Below are 16,544 nucleotides of genomic sequence, written 5' to 3'. Positions count from 1 at the left end.
TGCAAATTACCTGTTAGCCATTCCTTAGTGAGTAGAAGAGTGTGGCTCAGTTAAACCAGTTACTGCTGGTGTTACAATAACTGTTCCCATCTTCTCCAGGCTCTGGTGGCTGAGCAGGAGAGTAAGGACAGCGGAGGAGCGGCCGTGGCAGAACAAGTGCTCAGTATCATGGAGATCATCCTGGATGAATCCAACGCAGAACCTCTGAGCGAGGACAAGGTGAGTGCCTGGGGCTGGGTGCAGGAATGGAAATGTTGACTGCGATTCAAGGCTTGCAAATATCTTACTGGAGTGATGCTGAGCTTCAGGAGCTATAGAGGTGCTAAATGGGAGTCTAACCCTTGTGACGCTTGCTGGCATGTCTTAGCAGGCCATGGAGGTAGGGCAAGAGGAGTGCCCTGAACCAAAAGCACTGCGAGGCTTCTTTGGGATGATTCTTGCACAGTCGGGGTGGGGGTTGTTAGGCACTGCTTGGATCCCTTCCTCGCTGCTTTGGGCCATGGGCCAGTGAGAGACAAGAAAAGACACGGCTCTGCCTTGTGTTTTTCAGTGTTTTGGTACGTGTTGAAAACATGATTGATTTTCCAGCTAATTGAGGATAAAAACGATATCTTAACTACACTGAGAATGAGAAGAGTTTCTTGGTTATCTTTTGAAACTGTTGGTGTGTAGGAATATGATGTCCTTTGGGCTAGAATTATTAGACCTTTTTGACTAGAAAAGTCTTTGATAGCAAGTGGAAGCAGTCAGTTGTCAGCTAGGGGAGTTGTTACAGCCGTTCCATGAGACCTTGGGGAACGAGGCAGGATTTTGTTCTTCATCACGCTATCTTATCAGGGTCTAGAGCTCTAATCCTTCCAGACTGGACTAGTCTACCGGCTCCTGGAGTGAGGGGTTTTTTTCAACATGCTAGATTTATTCCTGAACATAAATCATGATCTGCTTCCTTTGCAGGGCAACCTCCTCCTCACCGGTGACAAAGATCAGCTGGTGATGTTGCTCGATCAGATCAACAGCACTTTTGTCCGCTCCAATCTCAGTGTCTTGCAAGGCCTATTACGCATCATCCCTTACCTGTCCTTCGGGGAAATGGAGAAAATGCAGATTCTGGTTGATCGATTCAAGCCCTACTGTAACTTTGATAAGTATGTTGTCATATTTCAACTAAAAGCATGTGAAATCATTTGTACTGACAAGTCTATACCTGTTTTTTTTTTTTTCCTCATTGATGCTTACTTCAGTGTAATGCAAAGCTTCAGAGGTTCCTGGTGCATAAGCTTAATTTCCTATTTCACTTCTAAGCCATTTTAAAAAGAAATCTGTGAGCGTGTAGCTCAAGAAATAGGGCTTTAGAATATATTCTCAGGTGACAAGGGTCTGAGTAGCTTTTCTGAGTCTTTGAGCTGGAGTAGGTACTTGCATTCAGTGATAACGTGATGAGAATTACAGGCAGAGATTTTTGGAGAGCCTCCAAGTTACCATTTCTTCTCTTCCTTCAGGTATGATGAGGAGCACAGTGGAGACGATAAAGTTTTCCTGGACTGCTTCTGTAAAATCGCAGCGGGAATAAAGAACAACAGCAACGGCCATCAGCTGAAAGATCTCATCCTTCAGAAGGGAATTACGCAGAATGCCCTTGACTACATGAAAAAGCACATTCCCAGTGCAAAGAAGTAAGAGTCACTATTTAATGTATGTGAGAATACTGAATGTCCTTCTCTTGTTTCATCACCACAACAATCTTCCAAGAAAGCTGTTAACAAGTCCACGTTCCAGAAGCATTTAGACTTGGTCCAGGTGTGATGCTGGGTCTGGTGAGACAGTGCTGCTATAGGGATGGGCTAAAAAGCCTGTAATCTTCCCTTTTGGTACCGATCTACTCTGCTCTGGTGAGACCCCACCTGGAGCACTGCATCCAGCTCTGGAGTCCTCGGCACAAGAAGAACATGGAGCTGTTGGAGCGGGGCCAGAGGAGGCCACAAAGAATGCTGCAAGGGCTGGAGCCCCTCTGCTGTGAGGACAGGCTGAGAGAGTTGGGGGGGTTCAGCCTGGAGAAGAGAAGGCTCTGGGGAGACCTTAGAACCCCTTCCAGTCCCTCAAGGGGCTCCAGGAAAGCTGGGGAGGGACTCTGGATCAGGGAGGGGACCCATAGGAGGAGGGGGAAGGGTTTTAAACTGAAAGAGGGGAGATTGAGATGGGATCTCAGGAAGAAATTCTTTTCTGTGAGGGTGGTGAGAGCCTGGCCCAGGTTGCCCAGAGAAGCTGTGGCTGCCCCATCCCTGGAGGGGTTCAAGGCCAGGTTGGAGGGGGCTTTGAGGGACCTGGTGTGGTGGGAGGTGTCCCTGCCCAGGGCAGGGTGTGGCACTGGATGGTCTTTAAGGTCCCTTCCAACCCAAACCATTCTGTGATCCAAGCTGATTTCTTGGATATCAGGATTCTTGTGTTTCCTGCTTCTTCCTTACCTATTGGCCTGTAGCAGAGCTTTTGCTGTCGATGGGCAGCTCATGAATACAAAGCAAATCCCAAGGCTCAGAGCTGACACTGTGACTGTTAGCGTGCACGACATGGAAGGGGGAGTGTGAATGTCACTTCGTTAATTAATAGAGGAGGTACACGGGGGGAAGGGTGTTTGTCTTGCCCTCAGCCTGTGCGCTCTGCAAGCTGTGCTGCTGGCTGACTGCCAAGGGCCTTTTCGGAATGGGTGACTGCCCTTCAGCTGCCACCTCTTGTTTTTCTCTGCAGTTTGGACGCAGACATATGGAAGAAATTTTTATCTCGACCTGCACTTCCTTTTATCCTGCGCCTGCTCCGTGGACTTGCCACACAGCACCCTGCGACACAGGTAAGGACACTGTCCTGAGAGCCAAATAGGATGGGGTTTGCTTGTTACGCTGCTTTTTGTGGCTGTAGCGAAGCAGTTATTTCTGTAGTAGGTAATTCTGTGCTGGTTTTATCGGGCTTGGAGAAGCACACCGGCTTCAGGTATCGTCTGTGAGTCTGGAAAAGTCTGGAGGGCAGAGATTTTGACTTAAATATCCTCTCATTCTTTGTGGTGTGAAATGTACACACCAATGTGAAGAGAAGGTAATTTAGGACTGTGAACTTTATGGTATTTATAGGCTTCTCAGGGCCTGATTGTTGTTTTAAGAATGCTCTTTATCCAACATCCGCAACTGACCTCTTAGTAATGGCCAGTGTAGAGGCGAATTGCCCCAGTCCCGTACACTGGGATCCAGTGTCCATAATGTGGGAGCATCAAAGAAGAAAGACAGACGCTTGGCAAAAATTGTTCCAGATGGGTACTTCTGCTCACCTATACTGGGTGGGACTGGAGGGAATGGTTGCTGTCTTGTTCACCTTTTTTCTGAAGAAAATGCTGTTTCAATCCCTTTAGGCGCTAATAGGTACAGACTCGATTACCAACCTGCACAAACTGGAGCAGGTGTCTAGCGATGAAGGGATCGGGACGTTAGCAGAGAATCTTCTGGAGGCACTAAGGGAACATCCAGAGGTGAATAAGAAGATTGATGCTGCCCGGAAGGAGACGCGTGCGGAGAAGAAGCGGATGGCCATGGCAATGAGACAGAAGGCCTTGGGCACTCTGGGGATGACGGTAACGTCTGTTTGCCCTGACGGCAGACTAGTGATCTTTTATTTCTCTCTTGCTAAAACTGCCACACAAGGAATTGTGTAAAATGACTTAGTGACAAATATTGCAGAGCTCAAGCCCTCGGTTTGCCTGGTGCTACTGGGAGAGTAAATACGGTTGCTAATGGCAGGCTGGGAAATGGGGTGGGCATTCCTGCTACAATGGGGGTGTTCATCGTTGGCTTTTTAACCTGTTCTCTCTTTCAGACAAACGAGAAGGGGCAGGTAGTGACCAAAACCGCGCTGCTTAAACAGATGGAGGAGCTTATAGAAGAACCAGGTCTGACTTGTTGCATCTGCCGGGAAGGATACAAGTTTCAGGTAAAAGGAGAGACATTTGCAAAGCCCTGTCTCACCAGCTGAGGGACCTGCCGGTGTCCGGCTGCATGAGGGTTGGTGTGTTGGCTCTGGGAGATCAGGAAATCTCTGGTTTGGTTCTTGGGGTCAGTAATTCCAGGGGTGGTTGGGAATTGGAAGTGTGTTTCCAGTGAAAGCTGGAAAAAGATTTGATCGGTGTAAGTTTGAGTTCGGGACTGGGAGGGATGAAATTCAGTGCAGTGTCAAAGCAGCACAAAGTGTGAACTGTTCCCCAAGTGCCTGAGCTTTAACAGAGCTCTTGTGTAATTGCAGCCTACGAAAGTCCTCGGTATTTATACTTTCACCAAACGCGTTGCACTAGAGGAGTTTGAGAACAAGCCCCGAAAACAACAGGGCTACAGCACAGTCTCTCACTTCAACATTGTCCACTACGACTGTCACCTTGCAGCCGTAAGGTACGTTCCGATCACAGGCTGGGTAGCGGTGGTTGATGTTCTTCTCCATGGTGGTTTGTGAGCGTGGCACTGACCTCAGAACTCAGGGTGGGTTTGCTTTCAAGTTGATCACTTTGCAGCCTGGAGACAGCCACGGCTTCTCTGTTGTGGTCTGCTTTAATGTGCCAGGCCTTGGGCACTGAAAAGTGACGTCCATAATTTAAATAAGCCATGGAATTGTCAATTATTTGATGGTTTCTTAGACAAAAACTTGCGTGCTTCTAAATTTCCTGGGTGTGGCTTGTTTTCTCAATGCAGACTCGCTCGCGGCCGTGAAGAATGGGAGAGCGCAGCCCTACAAAATGCCAACACCAAGTGTAATGGGCTCCTGCCAGTCTGGGGACCTCATGTGCCAGAGTCTGCTTTTGCTACTTGCTTAGCACGGTGAGTAGGAAAAGTTACTTCTCGAGCTGTTTTGTGTTTGGGTAGAGGAGTCAGTACGCTACCACAGAGGGATGCTAGTTTCAGACCATGGAGAAGGAGATGGTGGCAACTAAATCTTAGAAAACCTGAGCCATTTCAGATTCTGCCATCGTGAGTACATCTCCTAAAAAAGTGCAGGTGTCTGTTTGCTTCTTGGCTTCATATAAATACAGCTTCCTGTCCTGAATCAGGAGCAGCGTGGTGAGTAGAACTTGGGAGGTGATCATGCCCCCTGTGCTTGGCGCTGGTGAGGCCCCACCTCGAGGGCTGTGTCCAGTTTTGGGCCCCTCACCACAAAAAAGACATTGAGGTGCTGGAGCGGGTCCAGAGAAGGGCAACGGAGCTGGTGAGGGGTCTGGAGCACAAGTCTTGTGAGGAGCGGCTGAGGGAGCTGGGGGTGTTCAGCCTGGAGAAAAGGAGGCTGAGGGGGAGACCTTCTCGCTCTCTGCAACTCCCTGAAAGGAGGGGGTAGCCAGGGGGGGTCGGTCTCTTCTCCCAAGTCACAGGCCATGGGACAAGAGGAAACGGCCTCAAGTTGCTCCAGGGGAGGTTCAGATTGGATATTAGGAAGAACGTTTACACTGGAAGGGTTATGAAGCCTTGGAATGGGCTGCCCGGGGAAGTGGTTGAGGCACCATCCCTGGAGGGATTTAAGAGACGGGTAGACATAGAGCTTAGAGACATGGTTAATGATGGTTTTTTTATCAGGGTTAGGTTGATGGTTGGACTGGATGATCTTAAAGGTCCCTTCCAACCTAGACAATTCTATGATTCTAAAAAAATTAATTCATTACCTCCTCAGTCCATAGTCACTCCTGCAGATCCAGTGTGCAGTAACAATGTTGATCCATTTGTGACCCGGTGGCCCCCTGCTGTACAAAAGAAACCTGTCTGACACCAGTGGGTTCCCTGGGGTAGATTTCTAAACCTCTGCTGGATGGTAATGAGTTCCAGCAGCCTGAGCACGTACCTGGAGCAGATGGAGATGGTTCATCCTGCTGGCGTTATTCTCCTCCACCTTGGGCTGGGTTTGTAGTCACCTCAGAAATCAGGAGTGATAACATTTCAGACAGGGAGCTGTATCCCGAGCCCCGGACGTGGGAAAATTGTATTGATGAGTGTGTATGTGTATGTGTGCAGATGGAATTGGATTTGCCGGAGTAAGCTCCCCTTTGGGGAGGTTAATCGAAGGTGGCAGCGCTTGCATTTTTTGTTACCTATTCATTCTTTAAAGCTTTTTCTATGAGATACTCAGATTCTGAGCTCTGGTGTGTGGAAGAAGAAACTGTATTAAATGTTTTTTAAAGGTTTTTAATTAAATAACGCTTACTGCTGTTTTTCAGACACAACACGTACCTCCAGGAATGCACAGGGCAGCGGGAACCCACCTACCAGCTCAATGTCCATGACATTAAACTGCTATTTCTCCGTTTTGCGATGGAGCAATCATTCAGCGTAGATACTGGAGGAGGAGGAAGGGAGAGCAACATACACCTCATTCCCTACATAATCCACACGGTGCTCTACGTCCTCAACACGTCAGTACCTTTCTCTTACCTCTGCCTTCCGCTCTTGGTCTCGGAAAGGTCTAGAAGGGCTGCGATCTGGGCTTCGTTACGTGTTTGTGGTAGGAAAGATCAGTAATCACACAAAAGTTTTAGGAGGAACCAAACTGCAGATCTGCAGCAGGCTGTCAGAGGTTTATATTGTTTGGAGTAAAGCGTTGCTGCCTGAACATGCCGGATAACAGGGAACCTATTGAGTGAAAGCAATTGGGAATTAGCTTCTCTTTCCATTCTAGATGTAATTATTACCTCTGGGGTGAGCAACGGGGTTATTAAAGAAACACTGCCAGCTTAATTTTCTCTGGAGCAGACAGGAGAGAGACACTATGATGAAGTAATTGTTGTTAGTTGAAAACTGAACCCTGGTATCGTTTTATCTGACATGAAAACAACAGTACCAGTTTGCATTCCAGTTTTGACATGATGGAATTCTCCTGTAGCATTCAGGTCCATCAGATTTCCGTGACATTTCTAAGATTATTTTTTTTTTAATTATTATCTTTTTACTAGTAAATAGCAACATAGGAACGCTTCTGAAGTGTCTCACTAATATTTGTACAAAGCACAAGTATCGGGCGTGCTTTGGCTTGACTCTATGTCTCAGTGTACAAATCTGTAGCCACCGAAATGCTTTTGAGTGCATGAGCTGGTATTGATAATACAGTACCTCGTGTGAAAATGCCTCTTATTTGTGTAGTTAGATGACAGAAAGTAATACTAACTAGAAGAAGGTATAAGTGTTAAAATATAGGCCTGTTCAACCAAGGTCACTCCAAATGGAATGCAATGAAATCTCTCTCACTTTTCCGCCTGGAACTAATCAACGTTTTGGCTCTAATACAATTTGTCTATTGTTTTTAATATCTATCTCCAGATCCCTCTGCTATTGTTTTCTGAGTCCCTTGGGAGACGAATAAATGAAACTGTTCTTTTCATCTCGTTAGTCTGCTTACTGGCACCAGAGAGCCCAGAACCCGCTGTGCGGCTGTTGTATAAAAATGCATTATGTAGTTTCCAGACATTATTATTTTTTTTTTCCTAAAGACATGCTCGATATTAAATGGAGAAAATGAAGAGCTACTAGTTGGCTACTGGCTGCGTCATGTAGCAAATGAAAAGGTCACGCAACGCTGACATCCAGACATAGCTTTATCTGCTGGGATGCTGCCTTATACCTTCCTGATAGGGAGAGTATATCTAATTGAAAAATTGCGGGGCTTACCTGTCCTGGGAGCCTCTTCCTGATGAAATAGAGCAATAAACTGTGGTAACGTGGGATACATCTTCGCGAGCTCTACTGTAAGATGGTCAGCTCTGGGGTGTCAGGGCTCCGGAAGAGACTGGAGCTACGGGAAAGGGAAAAAAATTATATGTATAAGCTTACAGTAAATACAGCATCTTTTTGATTTTGAAATTGGCCTATATCTTCTCAGTGATTGCTTTTGCGGTAGATGAATAACATAAATTGATTCCAAAGTTTGGCTGTAGGAGCTGCAGTCACGTGCTTGGTGTCAGATGGGAGATGGTACAACCTGAACACATCGACTGGCTGGCCTGACTCGTTTGGTTTTTTTTCTCTAAAAAAAAGGAAAAATAGCTTTACAGTAGTATTGTCCTCTCTTGGGGCAGTGCCAGCTGCCTTGCAGATGTCTCTAGTACCATAGGAAGGAATACCTTCTTAGGAAGAACTTCTTTGCTGTGAGGGTGGTGAGGCACTGGAACAGGTTGCCCAGAGAAGCTGTGGCTGCCCCATCCCTGGAGGGGTTCAAGGCCAGGTTGGAGGGGCCTTTGAGGGACCTGGTGTGGTGGGAGGTGTCCCTGCCCAGGGCAAGGGGTGGCACTGGATGGGCTTTAAGGTCCCTTCCAACCCAAACAATTCTATGATACATGGAAGTGAGTTTGCTAGGCTGCTATGCTTCACTGGGAGCAAATACTCAACCAGTGGGTGAATTTGGGAAATAACTGGTAATGCAAAGCTAGCACTGCTTTTTCCTATGTGGGACTGTCTGAGTGCGGCACCTCAAAGCTCCTGACGTGTAGCAAATTCACATGTAAGAGCCAGAACAGCTGCTGAAGTTTTCTTGTGTTTCAGAACACGAGCAACTTCGAGGGAGGAGAAGAACCTGCAGAGCTTCATGGAGCACCCCAAGGAGAAGTGGGTGGAGAGTGCCTACGAGGTGGACGGGCCCCATTATTACACCGTGCTGGCGCTGCACATCTCGCCCCCGGAGAAGTGGAAAGCCATGCGAGTGGAGATCCTCAAGAGGCTCCTCGTCACCTCCCACGCGCGAGTGGTGTCACCAGGGGGAGCCAGCAGGTTAGCCAGGAGCTGTGCTCCTCTGCCGCTGCCAGCTCGCTCCTGTGACTGTCACAGGAGTCACAGCCCCACGGCAGCTTATGGGGAGCTGAAGGCACAGCTTATGGGGAGCTAAGGACGGGAACGTGTGTATTCTAGAACAGCAGATATTAACCTTTCTGAGAAGCTTTGTACTCAGCATTGCAGAGGTATGAGCAGGAGCATTCAATTCTGGATGTTTTTTGGAGTGGATCAATTAGCTGCTCAGCGGAAACGATGCTTTTCCTAGGAGTGTAGCTAGAAGTAGGAAAACTGCAAGATGCTTATTTCCCTCCCATCTCAAGTGAAACACTGTAGTGGCTTGTGTTGCGTGCTGTTTCAGAGCTGCTAGCATGCTCTCTGCTCTCTTGCCTCGCTAAAGAAGCTGTTTCTGTGCTCTTTTGATCAGCGCACCAGCTTCCTTAAATAGAAAAATAGAAATAGAAATCAAGTGCCATTGCTTTTAAAAAAGAAAAAAAAATCAATAGCAGCTGTCAAGCACTTGAAATACAAGAATAAGTGGCTGTGCCTGCCTGACAAAAGCACATATTTCCAGAGAAGAAAGGGGAATTCCAGTTTCTGAAAAGATGATTTTAAATAGCTGTCATAATTAGGAATAAATTCATTATTATTCTAAGTCGCCTTAAAGGGCATTCTTATTCCGATGACATTAATTATGTGCTTGATAAAGTCATTACATTGTCGGAACACACAACACAGCATGCATCAATGCTATTAGAGGCATCAAAAGTGAGAGAGCCCTTAAAGGGGCTCCTGTATTGATTTCTGTGCTGGTTTCTGCTCTTCGAGCTGAGCCCTGCTCTCTGATCCTGTCTCCTGTTTCCACCGCCCTGCCCGAGTTCTGGGAAAGGGGGGGGTTTAACAGTTACAGGAGATATTATCCGGGAGGGTTGTTCTCTGGGACACAAGGACGTGCAGCTTTTTGTGTGGCCTGTGAAAGAGACCGGGAAAGCAAAGCCCCTCTGTGGGTTTGCTGTGGATGTTTGGTGTTTTTTAAAACCCTCAGTAAATAACTCTGTTTCTTTCCCAACTGATCTTTAAGCACGTATGTAATCAAAGCATATTGAAATGGACATAGCAAAAAACTTGGAGCTAAACCATCCAATCTGTGGAATTTCAGGGGAAAACACTCAGAAATAGTTCTCGGGAATTATGTCAAGGTTTATTCAAGGGCTTTCTTTAATCCCTGCAAACTAAGAGAGCACAAAGCCTTCCACTGATAATACCTCTCAGAAATAGAAATATGGCAATTCTTATTTCCAAGCTCTGTGCTTATTTATTCTTGTGGAAAATCAGGAAGAGGGCGATGGACGGTGAAAGGCTCTGCAGATAAGTGCCAATATCTTGAATTTGTAGGCAAAGAGGAAGCCAGTGTCTGTAACATCAGAGTAATATGTCTGCATACAAAAGATTAAAATTAGCATTCCACGTGTGATGCAGTGCCAGGGTGTTATCTGGGAGCGCCACCGTTCAGAGCACACCGGGGTGGTGTGGGCTGAAGGTTAGAGAGACACCAGGACTCCCTGCTGCCTTTCCTGGGGGAGATGGAGAGAAGTCGCTGTAGGAACCAACCATCTAAAAGCAGCTGAGGATCAACTCCTGGTCCCAAAAAGGCTCTGTAAATCTCATTAATGAAGACGCAGGCAATACTCTACATTCCCTCGTACTTAAGTGAAGGCAACAAATGCTGCCTGTGCCCTGTCCCGTGGTTAGGTGTTTTATCCAGCCGCTCAGCTGGATTAGTCAGCGTAAGGCAGATTTGAGGAGAATTTAGCCCAAAATGTCTTCTGGGTCCGCCAGGAGCTACAGCTATCGCAGTTGGTCTGCAGGACCAAAGCGTGGGATACTCGGCACCTTCTGGGTTTTAGAACCACTTTGTATTTAAATCCAAAGATTAAATTACCAGGATAGATAGGAGTGTTCCCGGTTTGTTCTTTTATATAGCTTACAAATTCCAAAGGATTGAATCAAGTGCCCGATTACTTGCTCGTTACTACTGAACTGAGAATTCTGGCTAGAAAAAATCCTATCGACGCTTTGCAGTCCAGCTTTCATTGGAGTTTGGGAGGAAAATATCCTTTTGATTTTGGTTTATTTTTTTTTTTCCCTTTGCTCCTGACTGACCTTTCTAAAATATTCATGAGAGAAGCGAGGCTCCCGAAGTGTTCATGTCTAACTTTCTGCTGGCGATCCATGCGTAGCCGATGAGCCTGAACCAGCTTACGTTAATGAAAAGGCGGCAGCTATTAGATGAAGTAGCTGTTCCAGGAGGTGGCTACCAGACTTAACCCACAAGGGCCTTTTAGTTTTCAATTAAAGGAGCAGACTCCAATTAGATCAAAACCATTCACACAAAAAGAAACTCTGGATTGCAGTATTTGGGAGTCTAGAATTAGCCTCGCTCTAAGTTGCTTGTTCTTCCCGTGGAAATTTAGTCACCTTTACTAATTGGTTTTCCTTTAAATAATTAAGCCTAGCAGCCCAAGCAGGCTGCCACCTACCAAGCCGTCGGTTTTAAGGGCAGACACACAAATGTAGCCTTTTAAAATAAGAGCAGCAAAATGTTCGTTTTCCTAAAAAAAGCCCTCAGCTTGTGGCAGATTGGAGTTGGGGCCGTGGTCAGACGATACCCTTTTGTTTTGTCTTACTGACTTGCCTCAGTGGCAGCTGAGCTAGTTCGAGATGCATTAAAAAAAAAGGCTTTTTTTTTTTTTTTTCTCCAAAGCTTTTAAGTGGCGAGCAGGAAGCAGCATGTGAGGGAGGCAGATGTACCTGAGAAAAGCATACAAGAAAATTCCAAACCCATTAGAGTTGCTGGCAGGAGGTTCCGCCTTGCCAGAACCTGTTGGTGATTAATCCCGTAAAGTTTGGGAGCTGTTATCCCAGGACAGCTCGCCACATTTTATAGCATTTCTTCAGCCAGATGCTGAATTACCAAAAGAAGCCCTTTCATGGCGATAGAATAACCAAGAAGAGACAAAATGGAAATTCCTCCGTATCTTCAAGGGCAAGATATTTTCCTCAGAGTCTTTCAGAAACACTTTTGTGAGTTAGAAGCAAAAATGTGTTGTCGTTGATACAGACTGTGGCTGAAACCTAGATTTAGGCTAGAAATATCTTCGGGAGCCGGCTGTACCCCGAGCAGTGAGCAGACCAATGGGGGCTGTGCATTGTTTTTTCCAACCTTCCTGTTTTCTTCCTACATAGTCTTAGCAGTCCGCTTCCCTCCGAGCTTGTTTTCTTCCTGTGAAATAAGGTTTTTTTGGCTAACTGTTACACTGGGCACAGCTGGTAAAGGAATTTCCCGTAGGAATCAATGCGCAGAAGCTGCGGATGCCCAGTGTTTGTTTCGTGTCCAAGAGCACACAGCAAAGCTTACCCAGAGCCATTCCCCATGCGTGTTATTGATAGGCTTTGGGGCCGTTGCAGCTTTCGCGCTATTCATCAAATGGGTTACCAAAGCGTAGTAAAGTGATTAACTCCAAGATTGATTTCATTATCTTCCTAGACTGGCAGATAAGACAGTGAAGGAATACGCAACGTACCGCTCTGGCCTTCTCTTCTGGGCCCTAGTAGATCTCATTTACAACATGTTCAAGGTAAGAAAAAACACACAAGTTCTCTAACCTGAGCAACTCTACGCTTTTGAAATGGAGAGTTGGGCAGAGAGGAACCTGATGAAGTTCAACAAGGACAAGTGCAGGGTGCTGCACCTGGGGAGGAATAACCCCCCCAAACCAGTACAGGTTGGGTCTGACCTGCTGGAGAGCAGCTCTGAGGAAAAAGACCTGGGAGTCCTGGTGGACAACAGGATGCCCACGAGCCAGCAACGTGCCCTTGTGGCCAAGAAGGCCAATGGCATCCTGGGGTGCATCAGGAAGAGTTTGACCAGCATGTGGAGGGAGGTCATCCTCCCCCTCTGCTCTGCGCTGGGGAGGCCCCATCTGGAGCCCTGGGACCAGTTATGGGCTCCCCAGTTGAAGAAGGACAGGGAACTGCTGGAGAGGGTCCAGCAAAGGGCTACAAAGATGATGAGGGGCCTGGAGCATCTCTCTGCTGAGGGACTTGGGTGTGTTTAGTCTGGAGAAGAGAAGACTAGGGGGGGATCTGATCAATGCCTCTAAATACTTCAAGGGTGGGTGTCAGGAGGATGGGGCCAGTCTTTTTCCAGTGGTGCCCAGTGACAGGACAAGAGGGAACGGGCACAAACTTGAACAGGGGAAGTTCCATCTCAACATGAGGAGGAACTTCTTTGCTCTGAGGGTGGCAGAGCCCTGTCAGAGGCTGCCCAGAGAGGTGGTGGAGTCTCCATCTCTGGAGACATTCAAACCCCACCTGGACACGTTCCTGTGGGACCTGCTCCGGGTGGGACCTGCTTTGGCAGGGGGTTGGACTGGGTGATCTCCAGAGGTCCCTTCCAACCTCATATCATTCTGTGAGAAGACAGAGCTTGAAACCCCTTTTCCAAGATTCTTGTAAACATAAAACTTCACTTTGTATGAGCCCAAAGGCCGCAGGAGGCTCCCTGTGCTTATTGTGCACCTTGTGATGTGGTGTCTGGAGCACTGAGAGACTTTGCCAGTTTGTAGCTCTCCTCCTGGGTTGTTTCTTCTGTTCTTGGTTCACTGAAGCGAGGACACTCAGAGCTGCACCGGGGAAGCGGCTGGGTAAGGAAGGAAGGTAGGGACATCCAAAAGAAAGAAACTTGCAGCTTCCAGAGAGGGTTAAATAATCAGGGTGAGAAAATGCCTGTGACCTCGTTTGCTTTCCGTACAAAAAGATTGTAATGTCACATATTTGGTAACTCTTTCTACGTGGCTTGTTTACAAGAGGCAGGGGCTGCAAGTCCAAGAGCAATGGGAGAAGGCATCAGGCTTTGCAGTTACTCTTGGAAATCGTTATTTTTTTGGACTGATTTGGTCCCATTTTCCCCTCTTGCAGAAGGTGCCTACCAGTAACACAGAGGGAGGCTGGTCCTACTCTCTTGCTGAATTCATACGACACAACGACATGCCAATACACGAAGCTGCAGACAAGGCCCTGAAAACCTTCCAGGAGGAGTTCATGCCAGTTGAAACATTTTCCGAGTTTTTGGATGTGGCTGGTAAGTCTGCGCTTTCCCTTTTATAGGCTGCCTTATGCAACCCGTGACAGCAGCATTCCTGACGCTGCGGCACCAGCTTGTTTGTGCGAGGCAGCGAGAGGAGGAGACCTGGGCACTCCAGCTATTGCCTGAGCTATTTCAAAAAAAACAGTTGGGAGACTCTTGAGCATCCCCAGATGGGAAAATTTCTCTCTCCACTTCCCTGCGGGTCATTCCCCTATGCTGTTAAACATACGCTTACATCACGGCTTAAGGGTGGGTTTGGGTATATGTGCTTTGAAGGCTGATAAACAGATCTAACTGTTGGAACAAGTCCAGAGGAGGACTATAAAGATGCTGGGAGGGCTGGAGCCCCTCTGCTGTGAGGACAGGCTGAGAGAGTTGAGGGGTTCAGCCTGGAGAAGAGAAGGCTCCGGGGAGACCTTAGAGCCCCTTCCAGTCCCTGAAGGGGCTCCAGGAAAGCTGGGGAGGGACTCTGGATCACTGGAGGGGAGCCATAGGATGAGGGGAAGGGTTTGACACTGAAAGAGGGGAGATTGAGATGAGATGTGGGGAAGAACTTCTTTGCTGTGAGGGTGGTGAGAGCCTGGCCCAGGTTGCCCAGAGAAGCTGTGGCTGCCCCATCCCTGGAGGGGTTCAAGGCCAGGTTGGAGGGGGCTTTGAGGGACCTGGTGCGGTGGGAGGTGTCCCTGCCCAGGGCAGGGTGTGGGACTGGATGGGCTTTAAGGTCCCTTCCAACCCAAACCATTCTATCATTCTATGACCGTGTACTAGAGGCAGCAGTTCCGTGCAGCGAGAGTTTCTGCCGTAGGGATTTTGGTACCCCCAGGAGTCAGGACATGCTGAAAATGAATGTGCAGAGAAGCTACTCTTACTTCTGTCACAAGTTAGTTGTGCCCCAGGCCGCTGTCCGAGCTACGGAGCTGCCAGCCAGCAGGGTCCCTGTAGTAGCCCTCTTGCACAAGAGCAAGTGCCGTATGGATTTAACATACACACTTCTGTCCCTTCTGCACATGCATCCAACAAGGGTTTATCTTCGTCTCCTCCATACTTAAAATAACATCGCAGCTGTCATTAACGTACACATGCTCTAGCACAAATCCCTAATGTGGGCAGGAGAAACCGCTTTGTGAATCTAATTATTCCGTATTGTCTTCTTTTGTTTAAAGGACTGTTATCAGAAATCAGTGATCCCGACAACTTCCTCAAGGATCTTTTGAACTCCATCCCCTGAGCCACCAGCACGGAGAAGCGTTGGGAGAGACTACACTAGCTTGCCTTCCATCCCTTTGTGTTCCTCCTCGTGCAGTCTGTCCCTTCCCTCAGGAGTGCTGCAGTTTTTTGGTTGTTGGTTTTGTTTGTTTTGTTTTTTGTTTTTTTCTTTTTTTTTTTTTTTTCATTTTCTACAATTTTTCTTCTTGGAGTGATTTGGGATTTAGATTTGTTTTATCTTGTATTTCAGCGCTTCTATCTGTAAAGCCTTGTGTATTCAAGCTGGTTGAAAGAACTTGTACAGAGAGGAATCCAAACCAGTAAATCTTAATGCTTTAGTGTGCACCTCTTTGAAGTTAAATAAATCGAACAAATGGGTAAGATGGGTTTGACTAGTACTTTAACCATGCACTAGCCTAAACGCCAGGTTCTTTCTCATCTTTTCTTTCAGAGCTCCTTCCCTCGGGGCTCAGAGCTGCTGCTCTTTCCAGCCCGTAGTCTGGACAAGGAGACACGGGAAACAAAAGGCTCGTAGCGAGCAGGGAAAGGAGACTGACACTGTTTTTACTGATTGTACACGCAGAGCAGGTTTTTCCCTGTGGGACGTGAGCCTTAGAGACTTGTGGATTGCAAGGACACCATTTCCTTCCGCCCCTTCTTCACCCGGGTGAGGGCAGCTGGCCCAGCCACAGCGTTACCCCTCTCCCAGACACGGTGCATATCAACGGGGTCTTTCCTGACTTTACTCCCACCGAGGCTGTATTCAAAGCAAGCGCGCGTGTTGTTGCCTCCGGTCGCGGAGTACTGATGGCGACGTTACCTCTCAGAGCGATGCTACTCACATCAAATTCCTTTTCTCTCTCTGGTAAAATTCTCAGCTTCAGCAAAATGCATGGAAAACAGACCCTGCACACTTTGGAACCGGCCACTTGCCCTTTTGATCGCTTGCGTTTTGGTGTGCATGCCCTGACCTGAAGCCAAGTACCTGCTTTGAATACAGCCTTGCCTTTTCTCACCCAGTTGTGCATGCTGGTAACTTACCTTTGCCACCAGTTCTGCTGTCCTGTAACCCAGCTGACACCTGGTGAAGCTGGAATCTAATAAAGCTTTCCCTGTCTTCCTCGTCTCTGTTTGAACTTGAATTTCCACAATCCTAACGCAGTCCCATCCCATAAATAATAATTGGTTTACAGGCTGAATAACTCGGCAACCTATTTGATGCCTTTTGTTAGTGTTGAGCAGGCATTATGATTTGGCAATTAGCAAATGGGTGAAGGCGCAGTGTTTTTCTTCTCGCCTCCGTGGGTGCTTATGTCACTCCTGGCAGTCGGGTTTAGTTCTGGGGAGGAGCACTGAAGAGCAAGTCGCCTCGAGAAGTCTGGGTTGGTGTCTTTGTGAGGGACTCGAGGCCGTGTCCGTGGGCT

The 16,544-nt window shown here is 47.5% G+C and overlaps 1 protein-coding gene across 1 annotated transcript in view; it reads left to right on the top strand.

The window, feature by feature from the left end:
* The window catches only part of UBR4 (ubiquitin protein ligase E3 component n-recognin 4), an 84,630-nt gene extending 68,384 nt beyond the window's left edge, over positions 1-16,246 (top strand). Inside the window, exons 94-106 of the mRNA XM_074161472.1 lie at positions 100-219; positions 955-1,145; positions 1,500-1,673; positions 2,743-2,842; positions 3,395-3,613; positions 3,856-3,969; positions 4,279-4,421; positions 4,719-4,844; positions 6,227-6,421; positions 8,541-8,765; positions 12,313-12,403; positions 13,746-13,908; positions 15,078-16,246. Coding sequence (XP_074017573.1) covers positions 100-219; positions 955-1,145; positions 1,500-1,673; positions 2,743-2,842; positions 3,395-3,613; positions 3,856-3,969; positions 4,279-4,421; positions 4,719-4,844; positions 6,227-6,421; positions 8,541-8,765; positions 12,313-12,403; positions 13,746-13,908; positions 15,078-15,142 — 1,926 coding nt within the window. The 3' untranslated portion in view covers positions 15,143-16,246. The remainder of the gene's footprint in view (positions 1-99; positions 220-954; positions 1,146-1,499; positions 1,674-2,742; positions 2,843-3,394; positions 3,614-3,855; positions 3,970-4,278; positions 4,422-4,718; positions 4,845-6,226; positions 6,422-8,540; positions 8,766-12,312; positions 12,404-13,745; positions 13,909-15,077) is intronic.
* Positions 16,247-16,544: the final 298 nt, after the last annotated feature.

The sequence above is a fragment of the Numenius arquata genome, chromosome 20 (assembly GCF_964106895.1).
Source record: "Numenius arquata chromosome 20, bNumArq3.hap1.1, whole genome shotgun sequence".
Classification (NCBI taxonomy): domain Eukaryota; kingdom Metazoa; phylum Chordata; class Aves; order Charadriiformes; family Scolopacidae; genus Numenius; species Numenius arquata.
The sequence above is the reverse complement of the archived record's forward strand: the minus strand, read 5'-3'. Positions and strand labels throughout refer to the sequence as shown.